This window comes from Vipera ursinii (genome assembly GCF_947247035.1).
Source record: "Vipera ursinii genome assembly, chromosome: 4".
Taxonomy (NCBI): Eukaryota; Metazoa; Chordata; class Lepidosauria; order Squamata; family Viperidae; genus Vipera; species Vipera ursinii.
In genome coordinates, this window is record NC_139514.1 from 12,532,315 (window position 1) to 12,550,946 (window position 18,632).

General features: G+C 39.7%; 1 protein-coding gene across 1 annotated transcript; it reads left to right on the forward strand.

Annotated features, from left to right (window-relative positions):
- The first annotated feature begins 1,298 nt into the window (after positions 1–1,298).
- On the forward strand, positions 1,299–12,708 carry LOC310639926 (uncharacterized protein C11orf97 homolog). Its single transcript, XM_083361926.1, has 5 exons — positions 1,299–1,985; positions 3,569–3,782; positions 6,392–6,496; positions 8,309–8,431; positions 10,423–12,708. Exons 2-5 carry the CDS (start codon positions 3,605–3,607, stop codon positions 10,425–10,427), a joined length of 411 nt encoding a protein of 136 aa, XP_083218052.1. The 5' UTR covers positions 1,299–1,985; positions 3,569–3,604; the 3' UTR covers positions 10,428–12,708.
- The last annotated feature ends 5,924 nt before the right edge of the window (positions 12,709–18,632 follow it).

The following is an 18,632-nucleotide window of genomic DNA, read 5'->3' on the forward strand; positions in this document are numbered from 1 at the left end:
GCCTTGATCTAACTCCTTGGATTTCCAAGTACTGTATGCCAGAATTAGTAAAATATCATTTTTTAAAAAATTAGAAAATAATGTTAATAGTTGAGGCTTAAATTTTGAAGCAATCATTTATCTTAAGGCACCTCAACGTAATGTTTTATGAACCCTTTTAAATATGTGTTTCCAGCTTGGACATCCTTACCACATTTTATATCCAAGTATCAAATTAAGAGGGCCATCAGACCACTAGTTAAAGTTATACCACAAATTTAAACCAGTTCAAAACCCATTAAGGTGCCTCAATTTTTCCAAAGAATATTGTTGATTGTTCTGTCGAAAAGATATTTCTACCTGAAGAAAGACCGCTAGTTATATCATAAAATGACTCCCAGGATTTTCCAACTCTTAAATTTTCTTTACTGATTTATTTCTCCTGTTGATATACATGCCCAATTTATAATTATTCCGAGAGGCTTACAGCAAAATTAAAATCAAATCAATGCCTCAGATCTGAAAAACTAAACTGCTAGCAGCTCTGGACGATCACTCAGTTCCATAAAATGCTTCTTAAAAATATCTCTCTGGCTCACTCAACACTTTGACCCAATCTCTGTGGGAACAGCCAAATCTTCTGTGTCTCCAGGGTTTCATTCAGATTTAAAAAGGAATAGCCAAGGAGGATGGTGCTCTGAAGAACATGTCAAAGCAGGACTCTCAGCCTCTTTCGCCCTACAAACACTGACTGGAACCGGCTTTGGAAGGAGGAGAACCACTGCAATACTATGACTCCATTCCTATCCTACACTGGTCCAGAGGGATACCGTGATCAATGTACTGATCTCGACGGAAGGAAGGAAGCTCAGGATACATTTTGCAGGTCCCATCCTGAGGCCTCCAGAGGCCATCTGCAACTATGATCAATGCAGTCTCAATATTATACCCAAATTAACAGATAATCCATTTCTTTCTGGACTTCATAGGTACAGCACAGTTACCTTCTCCACAACTTTCCCTCAAAGGGGGAAGATGGAAAATTTGAAAATTATCCGGTACGGTATAATTAAGTCCAGTGAGGGTTTCTTGGGTGAAAATGAACCACCACCTCAAAAGAGAAGCTGGGACCACCACCCACTCAAGAATGAGTTAATAATTGCCTGAACCCAATCACATGTCACTTTACACAAGTAATACTGATTTCAATGGAAATCTGATCTATTGCGTGCAAAATCCATAGTAATGAGCTCCAATAAACTCATTTCACAGATAATATGATAATTATAATCTGATAATTTCCACCTGTTCATCTTTTTTGTTATTATACTGATGTATTTTCTTTTTCTTTTTTGTTGTTCGTTTTATTTTACTTCTCATTTTCACGCTTCAATTCCTTATTATCATAAGTTGCCTAGAGTAGCTGCATTGTGAGGTAGGCAGCAAATAAATTTCACAAATAAATACCATCTGCTGTCCCTAGTAGTAAAACATTATTGGATCTTTATCAAGCATCTTTATCAATGTATATTTTTCTGAAATAGATGTAGGTACAGTCACATTCCCAGTATCTATGTTGGAAACAGAATTAAAACACCAACAAAATTGGACTGGTAAGAAAAGAGTTTTATTCTGCAGAAAAAAAAGCGGTTTGCAAAGCACGGTGGATCCTAAACCAGAGACCACACACAATCTGTCCCAGATGCCTAGTCAGAATATATTATCCCTCCCTTTGTTTGATTACATCAATTCAAATTTCTGTTTACTGTTCCCCCTTTAAGGTTTCAATTGATAAGCTTAAGTGTCTCCTATAGCCAAGCTTCCTGGAATTCAGTGCCTATGTGAAGTTTTGGCTTGACTAATCCCTTATTTGTTAAACAATTGAAACCTTTTATTTTTAAACTTCTTTGTTTCTCACGTCTGAAATGTCTGAATAGTATCATTTTTAATAATTTTTGATTATTTTGTAGAGATCTTTTCCTATCTAAGAAGATTCAAGCAAAAAGGTAGGATTGTGTAACATCTCTTCTTTCGATGGCACTTCCTAGCTGATTTTCACTGCACATTGTCTGGACCAGAAACATAGCTTGCTTTCTAAGTCATTGGCTCATTCTTCCTGGAATACTTTTTCCTTCATTGGCCTGTGACCAAATGCTTTCCCTTCAAGCATAGTTAGCTCCCTAATATTTTCATCCATATTCTGCAGGTGATACTTTCTTTGTCACAGCCTGGCAGAACAAAATGTTTTTGTCTGCACACTATTCTAATATTGCCCAAAATAAACCTCTGGCAGACATGACTTAAGGCCTCCAAAGACATTTCCTGGTGTTGGGAGGAATTCTCCCGTTCAGGCTATTTCAGCCGGGATTTTGGCAAACAACGCAGAGAAGGACAAATAGAACGTGATGCCAGCTAATCACGGAGATTAAAGTTGAGTGACAATTCAGCATGAATCCCCGGCTAGGTAGATAGAATGGTCCTCAAACATGAGTTCTTATACCCTTTCATGGTTTCCAAAATTGTCATTTCCGATTCGGTGAGTTTAAAATTTGTCTTTTCTAATTTATCCATCAGTGTCTATTGTTGGGTTAATTTCTTTATCAATTCGGTCTAAAAGAAAGTGTTAATCTTTGCTCCAGGATGGATCCAGTGTGATTATTTTATTGTCATGTACCTTTTAGTGCATGGACCCTATTTTAATCCTGTCAATCCTAATTGCAGGTTCTGCATTCCTGTGGTTTAGACTTGATACTTTGTAGCCAGTGTGTGTTAAGTGTTTGTTTATTTAGCCTCAGGCTGCCTCTGTCAGACTAGTAAATTTGTACTGAGTTCTTCCTGTATTTGCCAAGGTAATTTTCTCTTTGGGGTGATGGGGTGCGTGTCCTGCTCTCATCACTGGGTACCCAAAAGAGCTTTGCTTGATGAAGAGATCTTGGCGATTGATCCTGCAACTTCGCAGTTAGCTCCTCCAACCAGTAACTTGAAAACCACCTGCAGGCCCCAAAGACGACCCTGTTCCAAAGTGGCCACCATTCAGGACACTAAATTGGCCTTCACCACCTAGATCAGGGGTAGGCAACCTCGGCTCTTTTATGACTCATGGACTTCAACTCCCAGAATTCCTGAGCCAGCCAAGCTGGCTCAGGAATTCTGGGAGTTGAAGTCCATGAGTCATAAAAGAGCCGAGGTTGCCTACCCCTGACCTAGATAATCTTAAAGCCAGCCTGGTTTTTGCCCACTCTGGCTTGCTAGAAGCTGCTGGGTGGAGGGAGCGGGGGGGGGGGGGAAGGAGGTGTTAATCCCAATAATTAGAGGGCGACAGGTTGGGGAAGAAGACTTCGGGTCAGCCACCAGGTGGGCTTCGGGCGTGGCCTACGTTGCCGAGGCAACCCGGGATCGCCCCCGCTCGAGGCCGCTGGACTCGGCACTCCTCCGAGCCGGGGCGAGGGCGCTTCCCTCTTAGCTCCGCCCAGCTTGGAGCCACGCCTCTCTGCCGGGTGGTGCAGGCAAAAAAAAGCACCGGCTCCTTCTTCTTCTCCTCCTCCTCCTCCTCCTCTTCCTCTTCCTCCTCCGCCACTCCCCCCTGCAGCAGCAGCAGCAGCAGCGGCGGCAACCTTGGGCTCCTATGGCAACCAGCCTGCGCGTGCCGCTGGCCTGGGCGCGGCTGGCAGGAGCAAGCAGGAGCAGCAGCCGCCGAGGACGAGACAACAACATGCGAGCGTCGAGCGGGGAACCGCTGGAGCCCAAGGCGGGAGACTCGGGCAGCCGGCTCTACGGCGAGAGCAACGACGAGGGGCAACCCTGTGAGTGGGAGTGGTGGGGGGCTCTCTCGCGCCCGCGCCCCGGGTGGAAGGTCCCCTGCAGCCGGAGAGCCTCTCCAACGCCTGGAGGAGCGAGACTCTTCCTTCCCGTTGCTTGCTGTTATCCAGGGAGTGGAGATGATCTCGGGGTTGGGGTTGGGGTTGGGGTTGGGGGGGCTTCAGCCCCAGCAACTGGAAACAAATGGGCCAGCCAGGGTGGGTGGGTGGAAACCAAATGGGGGTAAAGGCTTCTCTCTCTCGGCGGGCTGAGAAAGCCCCTGTTGGGGAGAACCAGTGCTTTTTCTTTCTTTCTTTTTTTTTTTTAAAAGAAAAAGGTGCCGGAACTCACCCATGAGGACCCAGATTGTTGGGGGCAATTAAGCTGACTTTGTAATAATGCCGCTTGGGGTGTGTGTGAAAGCCCTAATAAGCAGGCATATACATAGAACAGGGGTCGGCAACCTCGGCTCTTTTATGACTCGTGGACTTCAACTCCCAGAATTCCTGAGCCAGCTATGCTGGCTCAGGAATTCTGGGAGTTGAAGTCCACGAGTCATAAAAGAGCCGAGGTTGCCGACCCCTGACATAGAATGAAGGCTACTGCTAAGCTTGCAAGCCGCCCTGAGTCTTCGGAGAAGGGCGGGATATAAATGGAATTAAAACAAATAAAATAAATAAATGTCATACAACCCCGCCTCGCCTAGCCTACAAGGTTCCATCCAAAAAAAGGTGCCGGAACTCCGTTCTGGGCGTTCTATGACCAAAAATAAAAAGCCCTGGGGAGAACTGTTGGGAGAACAGTTTGCAGAATGAAGTGAGGGGTGCAGTCTGTGACGGAAGGACCTACGTGCCATCCTGCCGTGGATCAGTGGCCTCCTTGCGCCCAGCCATCTCTGTGCCAGTGGCTGGAGAATTCCCTCTTGCCTCTTTAAAAGGGGACTGCTGGTGACATCATGGGCATGTCCCTGTCGTTGTCTTGGCAACAGTACAGAAGCAGTTTGCCCATTCACTTATGCTTGGATGTTGTCGTTGTTGTTGTTTTCAATTTCCCAACCGAATCCACCGCCTTCAGATTTCCAAATGTTAAGGAGTTCTCTTGTGCCAAGCTTTTTGAGATCAGCCAAATTATTATTGAGGAATGATACCGTGCCTTATTTTTATAAATAACTCAAGGTGGCGAAGACACGCATGCTGCCTGGAGTCACCTTGCGGGTGAGATGGTCAGCATAGTAAAATAAAAATAATTCCTTTCAACTATTTTCCCCACAACGACGACCCCGTGAGGTGGGTTGATCTGACAAAATTGGACTGGCCAAAGTCACCAGCAGGCTTTCATGCCTAAGAACTCACAGACTCCTGGCTTTTGGCCTGGTGAGATCCTCGTTACCATTGAAGTCAACAAGTCTGGTTTGTTCTCTCTCTTGTACAGAGATAAATAAAGATCATCCCATACTTGATCTCCTCCAATATGGAAGTTGAAGCCCAGGATCTCTGAACAATGCCCTACTTTGAGGAATATACAGAATATAGAATAATAGAGCTGGAAGGGACCTTGGAGGTCTTCTATTCCAACCCCCTGCTCAAGCAGAAAACCCTATATACCATTTCAGACAAGTGTAAACCCACAACCTCTGAAGGCAAGGTGTTCCACTGGTTAATTGTTCTTACTGTCAGGAAATTTCTCGGCTGCTTCTCTCCTTGATTAGTTTCCATGCATTGTTTCTTGTCTTGCCTTCTGGTGCTTTGGAAAATAGATTGACCCCCTCTTCTTTGTGGCAGCCCCTCAAATATTGGAACACTGCTATCATGTCACCCCTAGTCCTTTTTTTCTCTAGACTAGCCATGCCCAAATCTTGCAACCGTTCTTCATAGGTTTTAGTCTCCAGGCCCTTAATCATCTTAGTTCTTCTTTGTACTCTTTCCAGAGTCTCAATATCTTTTTTAAAATGAGGTGCTCAAAACTGGATGCAGTATTCCAAATGTGGTCTTACTAAGGTTTAATAAAGGTTATTCAGTCTGATATCCAATTCCATTCTGCTCTGCTCAGCACCCTTCATGATGAGTCTTACTAACTAGGATTATTATTAAGGGATTAATACATAGAATCATAGAAACCGAATAAACCCAGATTGCAGCAATTATTAGTGAATTCTCTAAAGGTCACGGAGAGCTGCTTTTTCCAGAATGCAAGACTGAAGAGTTAATCATTCTTTTCTAATGGACTTGAAATACTTGCCTGTTCATTATTAACAATATATTGGGATATTTCTGCTTCTTTCCCAGCCCCAAAGTCAGTCTCAGAGACCTCTCTTCCATGGATTATTAGGTCTGATAATAATTGCTCTGCCATATGAATAGAAGCTTTGCTTAACTTTTTTTCCATTTCCTGTTCTGAATGCCTAAACTTGGTTTTTATAAATTCCTCCTAGAAGAAATAAAGCATGATTATTATTCAGATCACTTTTCTTAAATATTATGTCTTATCACCATAAGATGTTAGAATATTTATAAAATATTAGAATATGGTTTGATTTAATACTCTATTTTGATAAAGCAAGCATACTATTGCAAATTCCTCAGGTCATTCATTGAAATGATCTTTTCTAAAACAGGGAAGAAGTTTGTCTATGTTGAACCACCAAGGAGAGTTAGGGAAGTACTTGAGGAAGAGCTGTATTTTCAGAGAGATGAGTGCAGAATTAGACACCCTTCAGAAGGTAAGCTTTGCAAAACAAGGTAACCGGGGGAAATTCAAATTCTGAAGTGCTTATAAAGGGAAGATTTCATCCGTATACTAACCTGCCTTAGTGATTTCCAGCAATTTGAAAAAGTATAACATCTACTCCAAACACTGGTACCAATTTTTTTTAAATAGTAACAGCAAAAACAGCCACAAGCAAAACCACAGGTGTTTAGTTTTTTATTATTTATTTGTTTACGGTCACAGACCAAAGTACAAATACAACAAAAGTAAACATGGAAAAAGTAAAATCATAGACAATTGGACACCAGAAGCCTTGGCTGAGGGGAATTACAACATTCTCCTCTAATATTTACAGCTCTTAAAAAAAATTAGAGACCTGAGAAGTAATATATGAGGAGCCATCCCTAAACAATATAAGACCAAATTACTAGCATTGGGACCAGAAGGGTTTATTTTAAGGAGAGACAGTAATTTAGTTCTGCCTGTGTTATACATAGGGCAGTATAAAAAGACATGCTCCACAGTTTCAACCTCAGCCCTATCACAGGGGCATAATCGCTCGCTAATCGGGAGTCTCTTAAATCGCCCGTCGATTAGTGCTGAGGGCAAGACATTGAAACGGGCTAGAGAGAAGACTCTCCTATACTTGGGGATAGGTAGAGTATAGAAGTATGAAGCCATCCTCAGTCCATAATTATTAGATTGGCTGAAGATCAGAGGGGAGCAGGTTTTGTTAGCTCTGGCTCTTAAATGTTGCAAGCAGGTGTTTAGTTATCTTTTCAAAGCCCTATGGAATAATTTGATGGTACTGATGGGGCAAGTCTCACTTCTAAGAACAGAAAGTGTTGGGAATATGAAGAAAGTTCAACTTTAAATATAGGCCTTCTTCAGGAGATATATAAAATCACATGGAGAGTAAGTTTGCTACTGTATTTGTGTAATCTGTTCTCTTGGAGTTGGAGCTGATCTATGAGGTGATAATTAATCCAAAGGAAGACTTGCTGAATTTAAGACCCATAAAGCACCCCCCTGACCATCATAAATAGTCGTGCAGCCCTCCCCCATCACTGCATGATCACGCAGGGCACTTGCCAACCTCTCACCTTTATGACCAGTTGTGATGTTCTGTGGTTACACAACTGCAGTGTGTGACATTTTTTGCTGGTTTCCAGGAAGAAATGCCTCCTATTCAAATGAATGGGTTTGCATTTATAACCACCCCGTTCACTTAATCACTATCACGTTTGCTTAACAACTGTTGCCAAAAAGGTCATAAAATCACTTCTGGTCATGTGGGAGCCTCAATTTAAAACCATAACAATTTATGACTGGATTTCCAGTCCCAACTGCAGTCATAAGTTAAGGACTACCTATATACTTCCATGGACCACTTCCTGCCCCTGAGCAGATGAAACATTATGGATCCTAAGTGGGGCATTTCAGCTTTTCTTTTTTGCCCACAGTGTTCCAATAAGCTTCAAAGCAATCCTTGTTTATGGGTCCGTAAAGCAAAAAAAGGGGGCTGAAGTAAGATAATAAAATTGTGATGTTCCACTTAGCCAGGGGTAGGCAACCTTGGCTCTTTTATGACTTGTGGACTTCAACTCCCAGAATTCCTGAGCCAGCCATGCTGAGGGGAAAGAGAGAGGTTTCCAAGCTGAGCTATGCTGGCTTAGGAATTCTGGGAGTTGAAGTCCTTGAATCATAAAAGAGCCAAGGTTGCCTACCCCTGCACTTAGCAATTGCTTTTGATTAAATCCCAGGTCTCAATTGTGGTTGCAATATAATACAATTATAATAATGCTCTTCTATGTATTATGGACAGTGGCTCTGGAAAGAATTTGGAGCTTGAAAAGAAATTTTCCTGTGGGAGGCTTCAACCCAGCTTCACAGAATCAAAGCTGCTTCCTTTCTCAACCTTATTACTCCAGGCATGCAGTCATAAGAAGTAAGAATGTAGTATCTCCTTTCTTTCCTGCTCCCAAAAACCAAAAGTGTGCATTTTAAACAACAGAATGACATAGTGATTGCTAACATTCATTACATTCATTGCTCGCTTCCATTTACTGTACATAGAAGAGACCTCACCAGACACTGCATCATATAATAAAAGGTAAAGGTTCCCCCGCACATGCGTGCTAGTCGTTTCCGACTCTAGGGGCCGGTGCTCATCTCCGTTTCAAAGCCAAAGAGCCAGCGCTTGTCTGAGGATGTCTCTGTGGTCATGTAGCCGGCATGACTAGACGCCAAAGGCACACGGAACGCTGTTACCTTCCCACTGTAGTGGTCCCTATTTTTCTACTTGCATTTTTACATGCTTTCGAAGTGCTAGGTTGGCAGAAGCTGGGACAAATAACAGGCGCTCACTCTGTTATGTGGCACTCGGGATTCGACCCACCAAACTGCCGACCTTCTGATCAACAAGCTCAGCGTCCTAACCCACTGAGCCACTGCGTCCCTCTGGATCATATAATAACTAGCTGCTATTTGAAAGTTTATACAGGAGGAAAAGCAGATTTTCTCCAACTAACAAAAACTGTGCTTAATTGAATAAATGGCCTAGTTATTAATATATGGAATACATTCTATTCTCACGAACCAACGTATTTCAAAATGTACAATGTATTTCAAAATGTAACCTAAATATAAGTTACATTTTGAAATACATTGGTTCACTTCTTGAATTGCTCATACCTTACAAAATTGACTACATATTTCATAGAATAATATAGAATAACAGAGTTGGAAGGACCTTGGAAGTCTTCTAGTCCAACCCACTGCTTAGGCAGGAAATTTCCATTATACGTGTACCATAGTATCATGTACTCCTTTTATATATATTTTACTATTGATATCTATGTACTCTATGCGATACACTAAATAGAGCAGATTGGATGGATGGATGGATGGATGGATGGATGGATGGAAATCCTGATTGCAAAATCTGTTACCCCATTGATATCCAGGGTTGATGTAGCTGATCCGGCCGACCAAGCCATTCAGTGACCTTCAAGATTGAGCTGAGATATGAACACTACTTTTCCCAATGTCTACTGAGATTCTCAGTCATCCAGGTCATAGTGTCTCAAAAGTGTTTCCTTTCAAAAGGCAACTGGACTTTATTGTTTTGCTTGAAAAAAGTCCAGTTGCCTTTGAAAGAAAACACCTTTGGGACACCAAGACCTGGACAATTGAGAATCTCCATGGATGTTTAGCTATGCTCTTTCAAATTGTGCAGGAGTACGAAAGGATTTCCAGAACAAAAAATGGCAAACTATAGGATTCAGGTGACCCTGAGGGCACAGATAAACCTCCAAGTGATCTCAGCTGACTGTCAGAAAGAAAGCTAATGACCATATGACTGCAAAGAATATAAATCCTTCCATTCTCCACCATTCAGTCAGAACTGAAGAAGCTTCTTGGCTGAGAAGCAAAACATCTTAAAGTCCAGTTGCCCTTTGAAAGAAAATATCTTTTGAACTACTCTTCCCACTTTTAATGCAACAATTTAACTGACATATCTAGGAATAAAATGTTTAGAGTTGCTTAGTTCTTCATTGCATCACATTTTAAAATGAGTTTTCAATTTGGGGAATTCCACATTGCACAATCATGTTCAAATTTCTCAGATTTGTGAAGGAAGAAACTTCATTTTTTATATACCGTACCAAAAATTCATGTTGTTGGGACCCTAATTACCTATATTTCATTAATACTGTATTCTGTCCTTAATGGAAAAGACTCTGTTTGAGTAGGAATGTCTATGATAACTTAAGTAGAATTCCACCTTCAATTAAGGAAGAATTACTTGATTCATTCCGCTCATGATGAAATCATATTTATTTGTTTAAAACAAGGCCCTGGAGCAATTTTGCGGTTGCAACTGCTCCATAAATGTAATACTTACGAATCTCCCTTTTGATACTTTCTCCTTTCTAGGGTAGTCATTCTGAAAAACTGAATCTCCTTTGATGGAAGTCACAGAAGAAAAGCAAATCTATCGCTGTCACATTTATTTGAACATAGACAACTATATTTTAGTATGTATAAAGTTGCTTATAAAATAAATTTTGAAGCTATGCACCTGCCAACCAGTGTATCTAATAGATGATCATCTATGACTTAGCTCACTATTCAGTAATTCACTACTTCATAACTAAAGGGTCCTATCTCTCCAAATGTCTATGGGATTTGTTTGAGTAATTTTTGAAGATTGCATTTGATATTTGTAAAGTCCTCAAAAGTTGATATAGCATGGTAGCAGCTTGAGTAAATAGAAAACAAGTCTGTCCTTAACTTTAAACTCAATTACTCATGGTCCTGTTTCTTTTGCATGATTGTTAGACTGGCACAGTAGCAGCTTGAGTAAATAGAAAACAGGTCTGTCCTTAACATTGAACTCAATTACTCATGGTCCTGTTTCTTTTGTATGATTGTTAGACTGGCCTCCATCAAGGCCAGTTTTGATCTGACAACAAGTGTGCTGCTTTTTCAAACACTCCGTCAGAATAGACATGGAAGGGACCTTGGAGGTCTTCTAGTCCAACCCTCTGTTCAAGCAGGAGACCCAATACCATTTCAGACAGGTGGCTGTCCAATCTTTTCTTAAAAGCCTCCAGTGGTGAAGCACCTACAACTTCTGAAGGCAAGCCGTTCTACGGGTTAATTGTCCACTGTTGATTGATTAAGCTGTAGCTGATACAGGGGAGATAAAGAAGGAATTGTTTAAGAGTTTTTTTCCCCATTCTTTTTCAAACACAGTTTTCCGGGCTATCATGTTTCCCTGAAAATAAGACCAGGTCTTATATTAATTTTTGTTCTAAAAGACACATTAGGGCTTATTTTCTGGCTAGGTCTTATTTTTGGAGAAATACGGCACTAAATGTGTCTGTGTGTCTGATGATCTTAACCTGGGCTTATTTTTGGAGTGGGGCTTATATTACAAGTGTCCTGAAAATCATGCTGGGCCTTATCTGGTTGGGTCTTATTTTTGGGAAAACACAGTATTTGACATAAAAGGTTTCTGAGGTAGCAGTAATCAGCAGTACTGGCAGCGCTGGAATTACAATCATTTATTTAGCAACAACACTGGAAAAAGTGACTTACAGCTGGTCCTTCCACTTACGACCATTGCAGATTCCTGTGGTCAAATTTCAGGCATTAGGCAACTGGCATGTCATTATGATGGTTGCAGCATTCCAAGGCATTTGATTGACATTTGCAACTTTCTCAGCTGGCTTTCAGCAAGCAAAATTAACCGGTCAAGGCAGATTCAATTGAACAACTGCAGTGATTCACTTAACAACTGTGGGGGGAAAGTGCATGTTTCACTTAAGAACTGCCTTGCTTAGCAATGGAAATTCTGCTCCCAGTTGTGGCTGTAAGTCGAGGACTGCCTGTAAGGGATTGGAAGTCAGCATCTATTCCTCAAAAATCATGGTCTCCATTGCATTTGCATGCCCATCTCCAAGTCTATCTGCCTGAAATTCTAGACTTGGTTTACCTCTGCCTTATCCGCCATTGCAGCAAAATGAAAATTACCTTTTTCTGTAGATCTCAGTTTTTGGTTCCATGTTAGAGGAATATTTAATTCCACCCCAGTCTGAGAATGGATAGTGGATTTTTTCAGTCATAAATTTCTCCTTGTTGGTGAGAAACTTCAGTAATATTCCAAAAATGTTTCAAGCATATTAAAAGTGTGTGTGTGTGTGTGTGTGTGTGTTGGGGGTTTGCACCATCACCTTTTCTTAGAAATGAAACTTCTTCCAATTCCCCTTTTCCACCATTTCTTCCATCTTTTATGTCTGTAAAGAAAATCTGCTAAGGAGGAAAAAATGTCCCTGATAGCATAAGCCATTTCATTGCTAGGAACGTGGGAGTTCTTGTCCCAGTATGCTGGCAAGGGGAAATGGTGAACATGTGGACACCATTAAGGACCAATGTGAGTACAGCTCCCAACTGACAAGCTAGAGAAGATGAGCTTCCAATTACCATTTTATTGTTATTCTGAGAAACTTTTTTTTTCTTTGTATGATGCCCAAGACACACTTCTGTTTTGCAAGGTAGTAGATATTATTTTTAAAAAATCCCCAGTTTTTAAATGTTTTATTTTTATTTTGGCTTTCATGTAATTTTATATTTTATTTTAATTTAAAAAGTGAGCAGAAAGTTAATATTCTACAAAGCCACCATCTTCAGACACATATATATTGCTAAAAAAATATTGCTCCCTATATATACTATATATATATATATATATATATATATATATATATATATATATATATATATATATATATATATATATATAAATGTAATCATTTTAACTCTTCTTAATTTTTGTAATTGTTGTATTGTTATTTTAAAAACCTTGTGAACCGCCCTGAGTCCTACGGGAGAAGGGCGGTATATAGGTCTAATAAAGATATATATAGTATTCCAATATCTCAGGGGCTGCAACAAACAAGTGGGGGTCAACCTATTCTCCAAAGCACCTGAAGGCAGGGCAAGAAGCAATGGATGGAAACTAATCAAGGAGAAAAGCAACCTAGAACTAAGAAGTAATTGTTAGAACAATTAACCGGGCTTCCTTTAGTTGTGGGTGCTTGCAACACTGAAGGTTTTTAAGAAAAGATTGGCCAACCATTTGTCTGAAATGGTGTAGAACTTCCTGCTTGACCAGGGGGTTGGACTAGAAGACCTTCAAGGTCCCTTATTCTTTTATTATGCAATGGAACCCATTGCTTCCAAAGATTCCTGACTCCTGAAAGAGGACTACTATTTTGATGCACTGTAATTCCTGCATTTCCAGTGTAAGTTGAGAATTTTAGAACCTTCACAGTTCTTGCTTCATCCTAAGAGTCTCTTTATCAATAAAAAAAGACTGTTGGATGTTTTGAAGTAAAATTAATGGCATTGGGAGGCTCAGTCTCCCAGTAAGAGATCACTCAAGTTTAGCCCTGGATTGGACATGGCTAGAGATCCATATTCTCACAGACCTCTTATCTTCTGTCTCAAATCCCAATGATAAAAAGAAGCAAAAGAAAACAGAACTAGAATCTTTATAGTCCTGTCAGCTGTGGAAATAAGAGTTTCAAATTCCATTAGGTTGTTCCTTTTTGTCACACTCCACAGCAGTCTTTTTCGTATTTTTGAGCTCCCTTACACAATGCACACGTGGTTGGCACCTGTATCCCAGGGAATAGCCTTACTGCTCTTTTGACAGATGTTGCAAACAGAGCCTCACAACATCACACACCCCTCTTCCGAAAGCAATCCAGTTTTGTAAGCTAATCTAGTATCGGGGAAATTAGATACACCTTTCAAACCGGTTCCCTTAAGTTTCTTCTTGTTTCAATCCCCACCCCCAGGAATGAAAATATTTCTGGTTGCCCCTATCAATCTAAGACGGTATATCCCAAGTGACAGACTTGGGGCTAGCAATAAGATGGGAAAAGATCAAATTTCAGGGGTAGAACAGCTGCCTTGCAGAAGAGGACAAGTTAAATCCCTGCCACACATATAAAAAAGAAAGAAAGAAATGAGTGAATACTAGAGATACAGACAACCTTGTTTACTCCAAGGGTGATGTCCTTCAACTTAAAGAACCCTACAAAAGACATGGAAAAAGATATTTTGTATTTACACATTTATGATGGCTGTCCCAATTTAAATAAATTCATTTGGGGGAATGGAACTAATTTGCCTTTTGGGTAAACACAGCAGTAAAATCAACTGTGGTTTTAAAAATATGTTTCACATTTCTGTTACCCCATAGAAAAGACCAAAATCTCTCTTAAGTCTATCTCTGTTTGAGTTAATTTTGTTCATTTGAATATATCTTATATCTGTTACTACTACTTTTATAACTTCAATTCACTTGTATTTCATTTATTCATAATATTTATCTCACATCTGTGTTGTTTTTAACAATCCCAGAGTAGGAATGTGTGTTGTATTTATTGTTATCTTTGTAAATTAAGTTTATAATTTTGTATGTATTTTGATGTGTCTTGAAATATAATAACTTAGAAACTGTTTCGTAGGTGGAGAGACAATTATCCTTAAAGGGCAAGCAGTTATATATATGCGAATAAAAACAAATAGTAAATAATCTGTCCTTTATTTCTTGTGATTGCTTCACATATGGAAATCTCACCACACATTCTTTGGTCCCCATATTACAACAAAAGAGATTTTGTTTCCATCTTATAGTTTGGTACAGGACTTGCCAACAATTCATGCTTATAAATGGGTTGGAATTGACAACAACAATTGCTAAAAAGTCCAACAAAATGTTCCAGTAAAACTCAAATTCTGTGGCAAATACTGAAATGTGTCAAAATATAAACATTTGTTATTTCTTTCATATAATTGTATGCTACACTGCTTTTTATTATTAGAAATATTGAAGCAGGGTACAATACGTGGATCTAAACAATAGATTGTAAACAAATAATTGTTTTGCTGCCTAAAGTGCTACCTATTATGTGAGGATCTAATACTACCGGTAATGCTAAAAAAACAATAGAATGAAACAGTATTAAAATGGCATATTCAACCTGATCTAAAGATCTTAGAATGCTTTGTGTTTACAAGATATCCCGTGATCTTGTATTAGTGAGATGTGGTCACCAGGGGTCACCAGCTATCTGTGCTAGCTAAGATATATAGGTAGCCTTTGAGTTATGACTGTAATGGATCAATCATAACTCAAAGGCTACCTATATATATCTTAGCTAGCACAGATAGCTGGTCATATGACTGCCCATCATGGTCATAACAAATTTCGGTCATAAATCCATATGACTGACCCAATTTTACAATTTTTTGTGGTGGTCATTAAGAGACCAACACAGATGAAAAATGACTGCCACTGTCCTTAAGTGAAGCAATGATTTGCCTGAAGTAAATGCCGGGTTTCAGCAAAAACATCATAAAACATAGTCACGTGATTACAGAATGCTGCAAACAGCCGTAAATGCAGTCTGGCTGCTAAGTGCTCAAAGTGTGGACATGTGACGGTGCAGGGGTAGGGTTCACAACTTTGAATCCAGTTCATAAGTGCCCTCAGGGAGGTCTGGTGTAACTTTGAACAGTTGTTAAACAACCAATTACAGGTATATTACAGTCCTTGACTTACCTGAAATTTCTTCTGTAATCTACCTGTAATTCTTCATCAATCTGGTCCCACCTTGAAAGTTCAAGCAGAACTGATAAAAAAACCTTAAAGAAATTCAGAAGTGCAAAGTCCATGTATAAATGAAGAAAAGACCAGACTTGGAGAGGAGAGAAGACTTTGTGGGAAACAAAGTTTTATTTGGATGCAATGTTTTACTCAGATGCGTTCCACTGAGAAAGGCTTCCCTTTGTCATGCCAAAGGGAGAGGAGGCAAACATCACAACACCACAGCAATATAGCATTTACTTCTCTCTATATTTTATACTGCAAACTTATGTCTATAAATCTTCTTTCTTCTTTATACTGCAAACTTATGCTGCCAACCAGACATTCTGGTGAGAAAGAAGTTCTCTGAAGATGGGATCTAGCATGACTCCAAAAAGCTCAGAAGACTAAACCTCTGATCCCAGTAACTGACCCAGATTGGATCCTGCAACATTATTCTGGGACACGTATATTTGCCTTCATTCCTGCAAATTTATCTCTACATTTTTTTCTTTTTTTCCCCAAAAACTGCAAAACATTTTTCCCCAATACTAAGTGCAAAACCTGAGGGCTGTAATCTGGGAACTAGCATTATGATACCACAACAGCGAGGATTTACTTCATCTACTCTTTTTATATCAGCTGCAAATTTATAAACTGATCCTCTTGCTGTGATTATATTAAACCTGCCAATCAAAGCTTTGTTCACAATGAGCATAAACTGAATTAATAAATTTACGAGGATTGTAAACTGTGAATGTCGATATTACTGCAAGACTTTGTCCCCACTAATTACAAACTAATGCTGCAAATTTAGGAGGGTTTGTAAAGATTATCAACTATGAACTGACCATACTACATCACAGCAAGTCGAATTTATTTTTCCATTCTTGTTTTATGCCAATTACAAACTTATGTTTATAATGTTTCTCTTTTGCTAAACGGAATGATTCTCTGGCTTTTAAATTTATTTTATTTTTTACTTTCTTTTTAAACACTAAACCCAAAATAAAGCTACAGATTTTTGAATTACGCAGCAAATATTTGAGGATGTAAACTGTGAACTCACAGACCAAGAGACCTTAACAAGAAAACCTAATTTGCCAGTTTCTTCATTGTACCCAGGCACTATTTTAGTATTACCCATGAAAGGGAGCCAAAGACTAATATGAGCAAAAGGACAATCTTTAACAGAAGATTGTGTGATTCTGGTGCAAAAGACTTTTTATTTCTCTTCTTCCCTATGTGGAGGGTGATCTGATTTGCATTTAAGTTTTATTTCAACACTAACCACAAAAGGGAGATAAGATGGATTTTTTTAAAAAATGGAAGGAACCCAGAGGATAAAACATTGCAAAGATAGTTTAAGAAAAAACATAAAACCCCACATAAAATCAATTTTTGAATATTTTTCATGTTTAATTCTTTCTTTTTTAAAAAAGAAAGAAAGGGCTCGAAGGCTATAAATTATTAAAGGATAGGAGGGACCTCTCCAGTACTATAACAACTACTATTTTTCTGTAATCTTTTACAGTAACTCAGAGTTGAGATTTCACTTTTTTTTCTTTTCAGCTGAGATTTGGTGTTTTTTTTCCCCTCATTCCTTTATTCATCTGGATTACAAACTGCATCTAGAGGGAGACCTCATTTGCATGTAAGCTTTATTTCAACACTAGCCACAAGAGAAAATAAAGGACTAACTCTTAAGAAGTGAAATTTTTAGAATTTTAAATTATTTTTGGAAAAATATTTTTTTTAAAAAAATTTGAAATTAACATTTAGGATGTTTAAAATTTTAGCAACTGTGAGAAGAAAAACATAGTCTTGTTTGAAAAAACAGTAGTGGAAAAAGACTAACACTGTTGTGATCTGAAAAATATGTGCCGATAGAAGACCCAAATTACACATGTAGTGAAGTGTAAACTAGAAGAAGAAAAATAAAAGGTTTAGAGGCAAGACTAGGGTCTCTGAAGCTCAACCAACAAAATGAGAAACTCCTTCCCAAGGAAGAAGATGGTATCCAAATTGAATACAGTAAGGAAAAATTGCCAGAAGAAATGAACCATTAGATCAGGGCTTTTCAACCTTTTCACCTATTGTACCACTTTTAGGACAAGGCAATGTCCGAGTACCACCTGTCACCCAGCAAGCTGTCAAAAACTTGACCCCCCCAAAAAAGGAAAAAAATGATAAAGTACAGGTAGTCCTCGACTTACAATTCACTTAGTGACTGTTCAAAGTTACGACGGCACTGAAAAAAGTGACTTATGACCATTTTTCACACTTATGACCATTGCAGCATGCCCAGGCTCATGTGATTTACATGCGCATGCTTGGCAATCGATTCATATTTATGATGGTCACATTGTTCCAGGGTCATGTGATCGCCTTTTGCAACCTTCTGACAAGCAAAGTTAGTGGGGAAACCAGATTCACTTAACAATCATGTTACTAATTTAATTTCTCTCTCTCCTTCTCTTTCTCTCCCTCTCTCCTCTCCCTCTTTCTCTCCCTCTCTCTATTTCTCTCTTTGCCTCTTTCTCCCTTTCTCTCTCTCCCTCTATTTCTCTCCCTCTTTCTTTCTCCTTCTCTCTCTTCCTTTCTCTCTCCCTTCTTTCTCTCCCTCTCTTTCCCTCTCTTTCTCCCTTTCTCTCTCCCCCTCTATTTCTTCCCTCTTTCTTTCTCCTTCTCTCTCCCTCTTTCTCCCTCTCTCTCTTTCTCTCCATCTCTTTCCCTCTCTATTTCTCCCTTTCTCTCTCTCCCTTTCCTCCCTTTCCTTCTCCTTCTCTCCCCCTCTTTCTCTCCCTCTTTATTTCTCTCTCTCTCCATTTCTTTTTCTTCCTCCCCATTTCTTTCTCCTTCTCTCTCTGCCTCCCTCTCTTGCAGCAAGGCAAGCTGAAACCGAGTGAGGGAGATTGCAGCAGGGCGAGATTGGCCAATTCGCATTCCTGGCAATCTCCTTCGCTCTGTTTCAGCTTGCTTT

Bases quoted from the DNA above. Each gene is read 5' to 3' on its own strand.
- LOC310639926 (XM_083361926.1), top strand. From the start codon at position 3,605: ATGGCAACCAGCCTGCGCGTGCCGCTGGCCTGGGCGCGGCTGGCAGGA. The intron at 3,783-6,391 runs GTGAGTGGGAGT...TTTCTAAAACAG, and splicing joins CAACGACGAGGGGCAACCCT to GGAAGAAGTTTGTCTATGTT. The intron at 6,497-8,308 runs GTAAGCTTTGCA...TATTATGGACAG, and splicing joins AATTAGACACCCTTCAGAAG to TGGCTCTGGAAAGAATTTGG.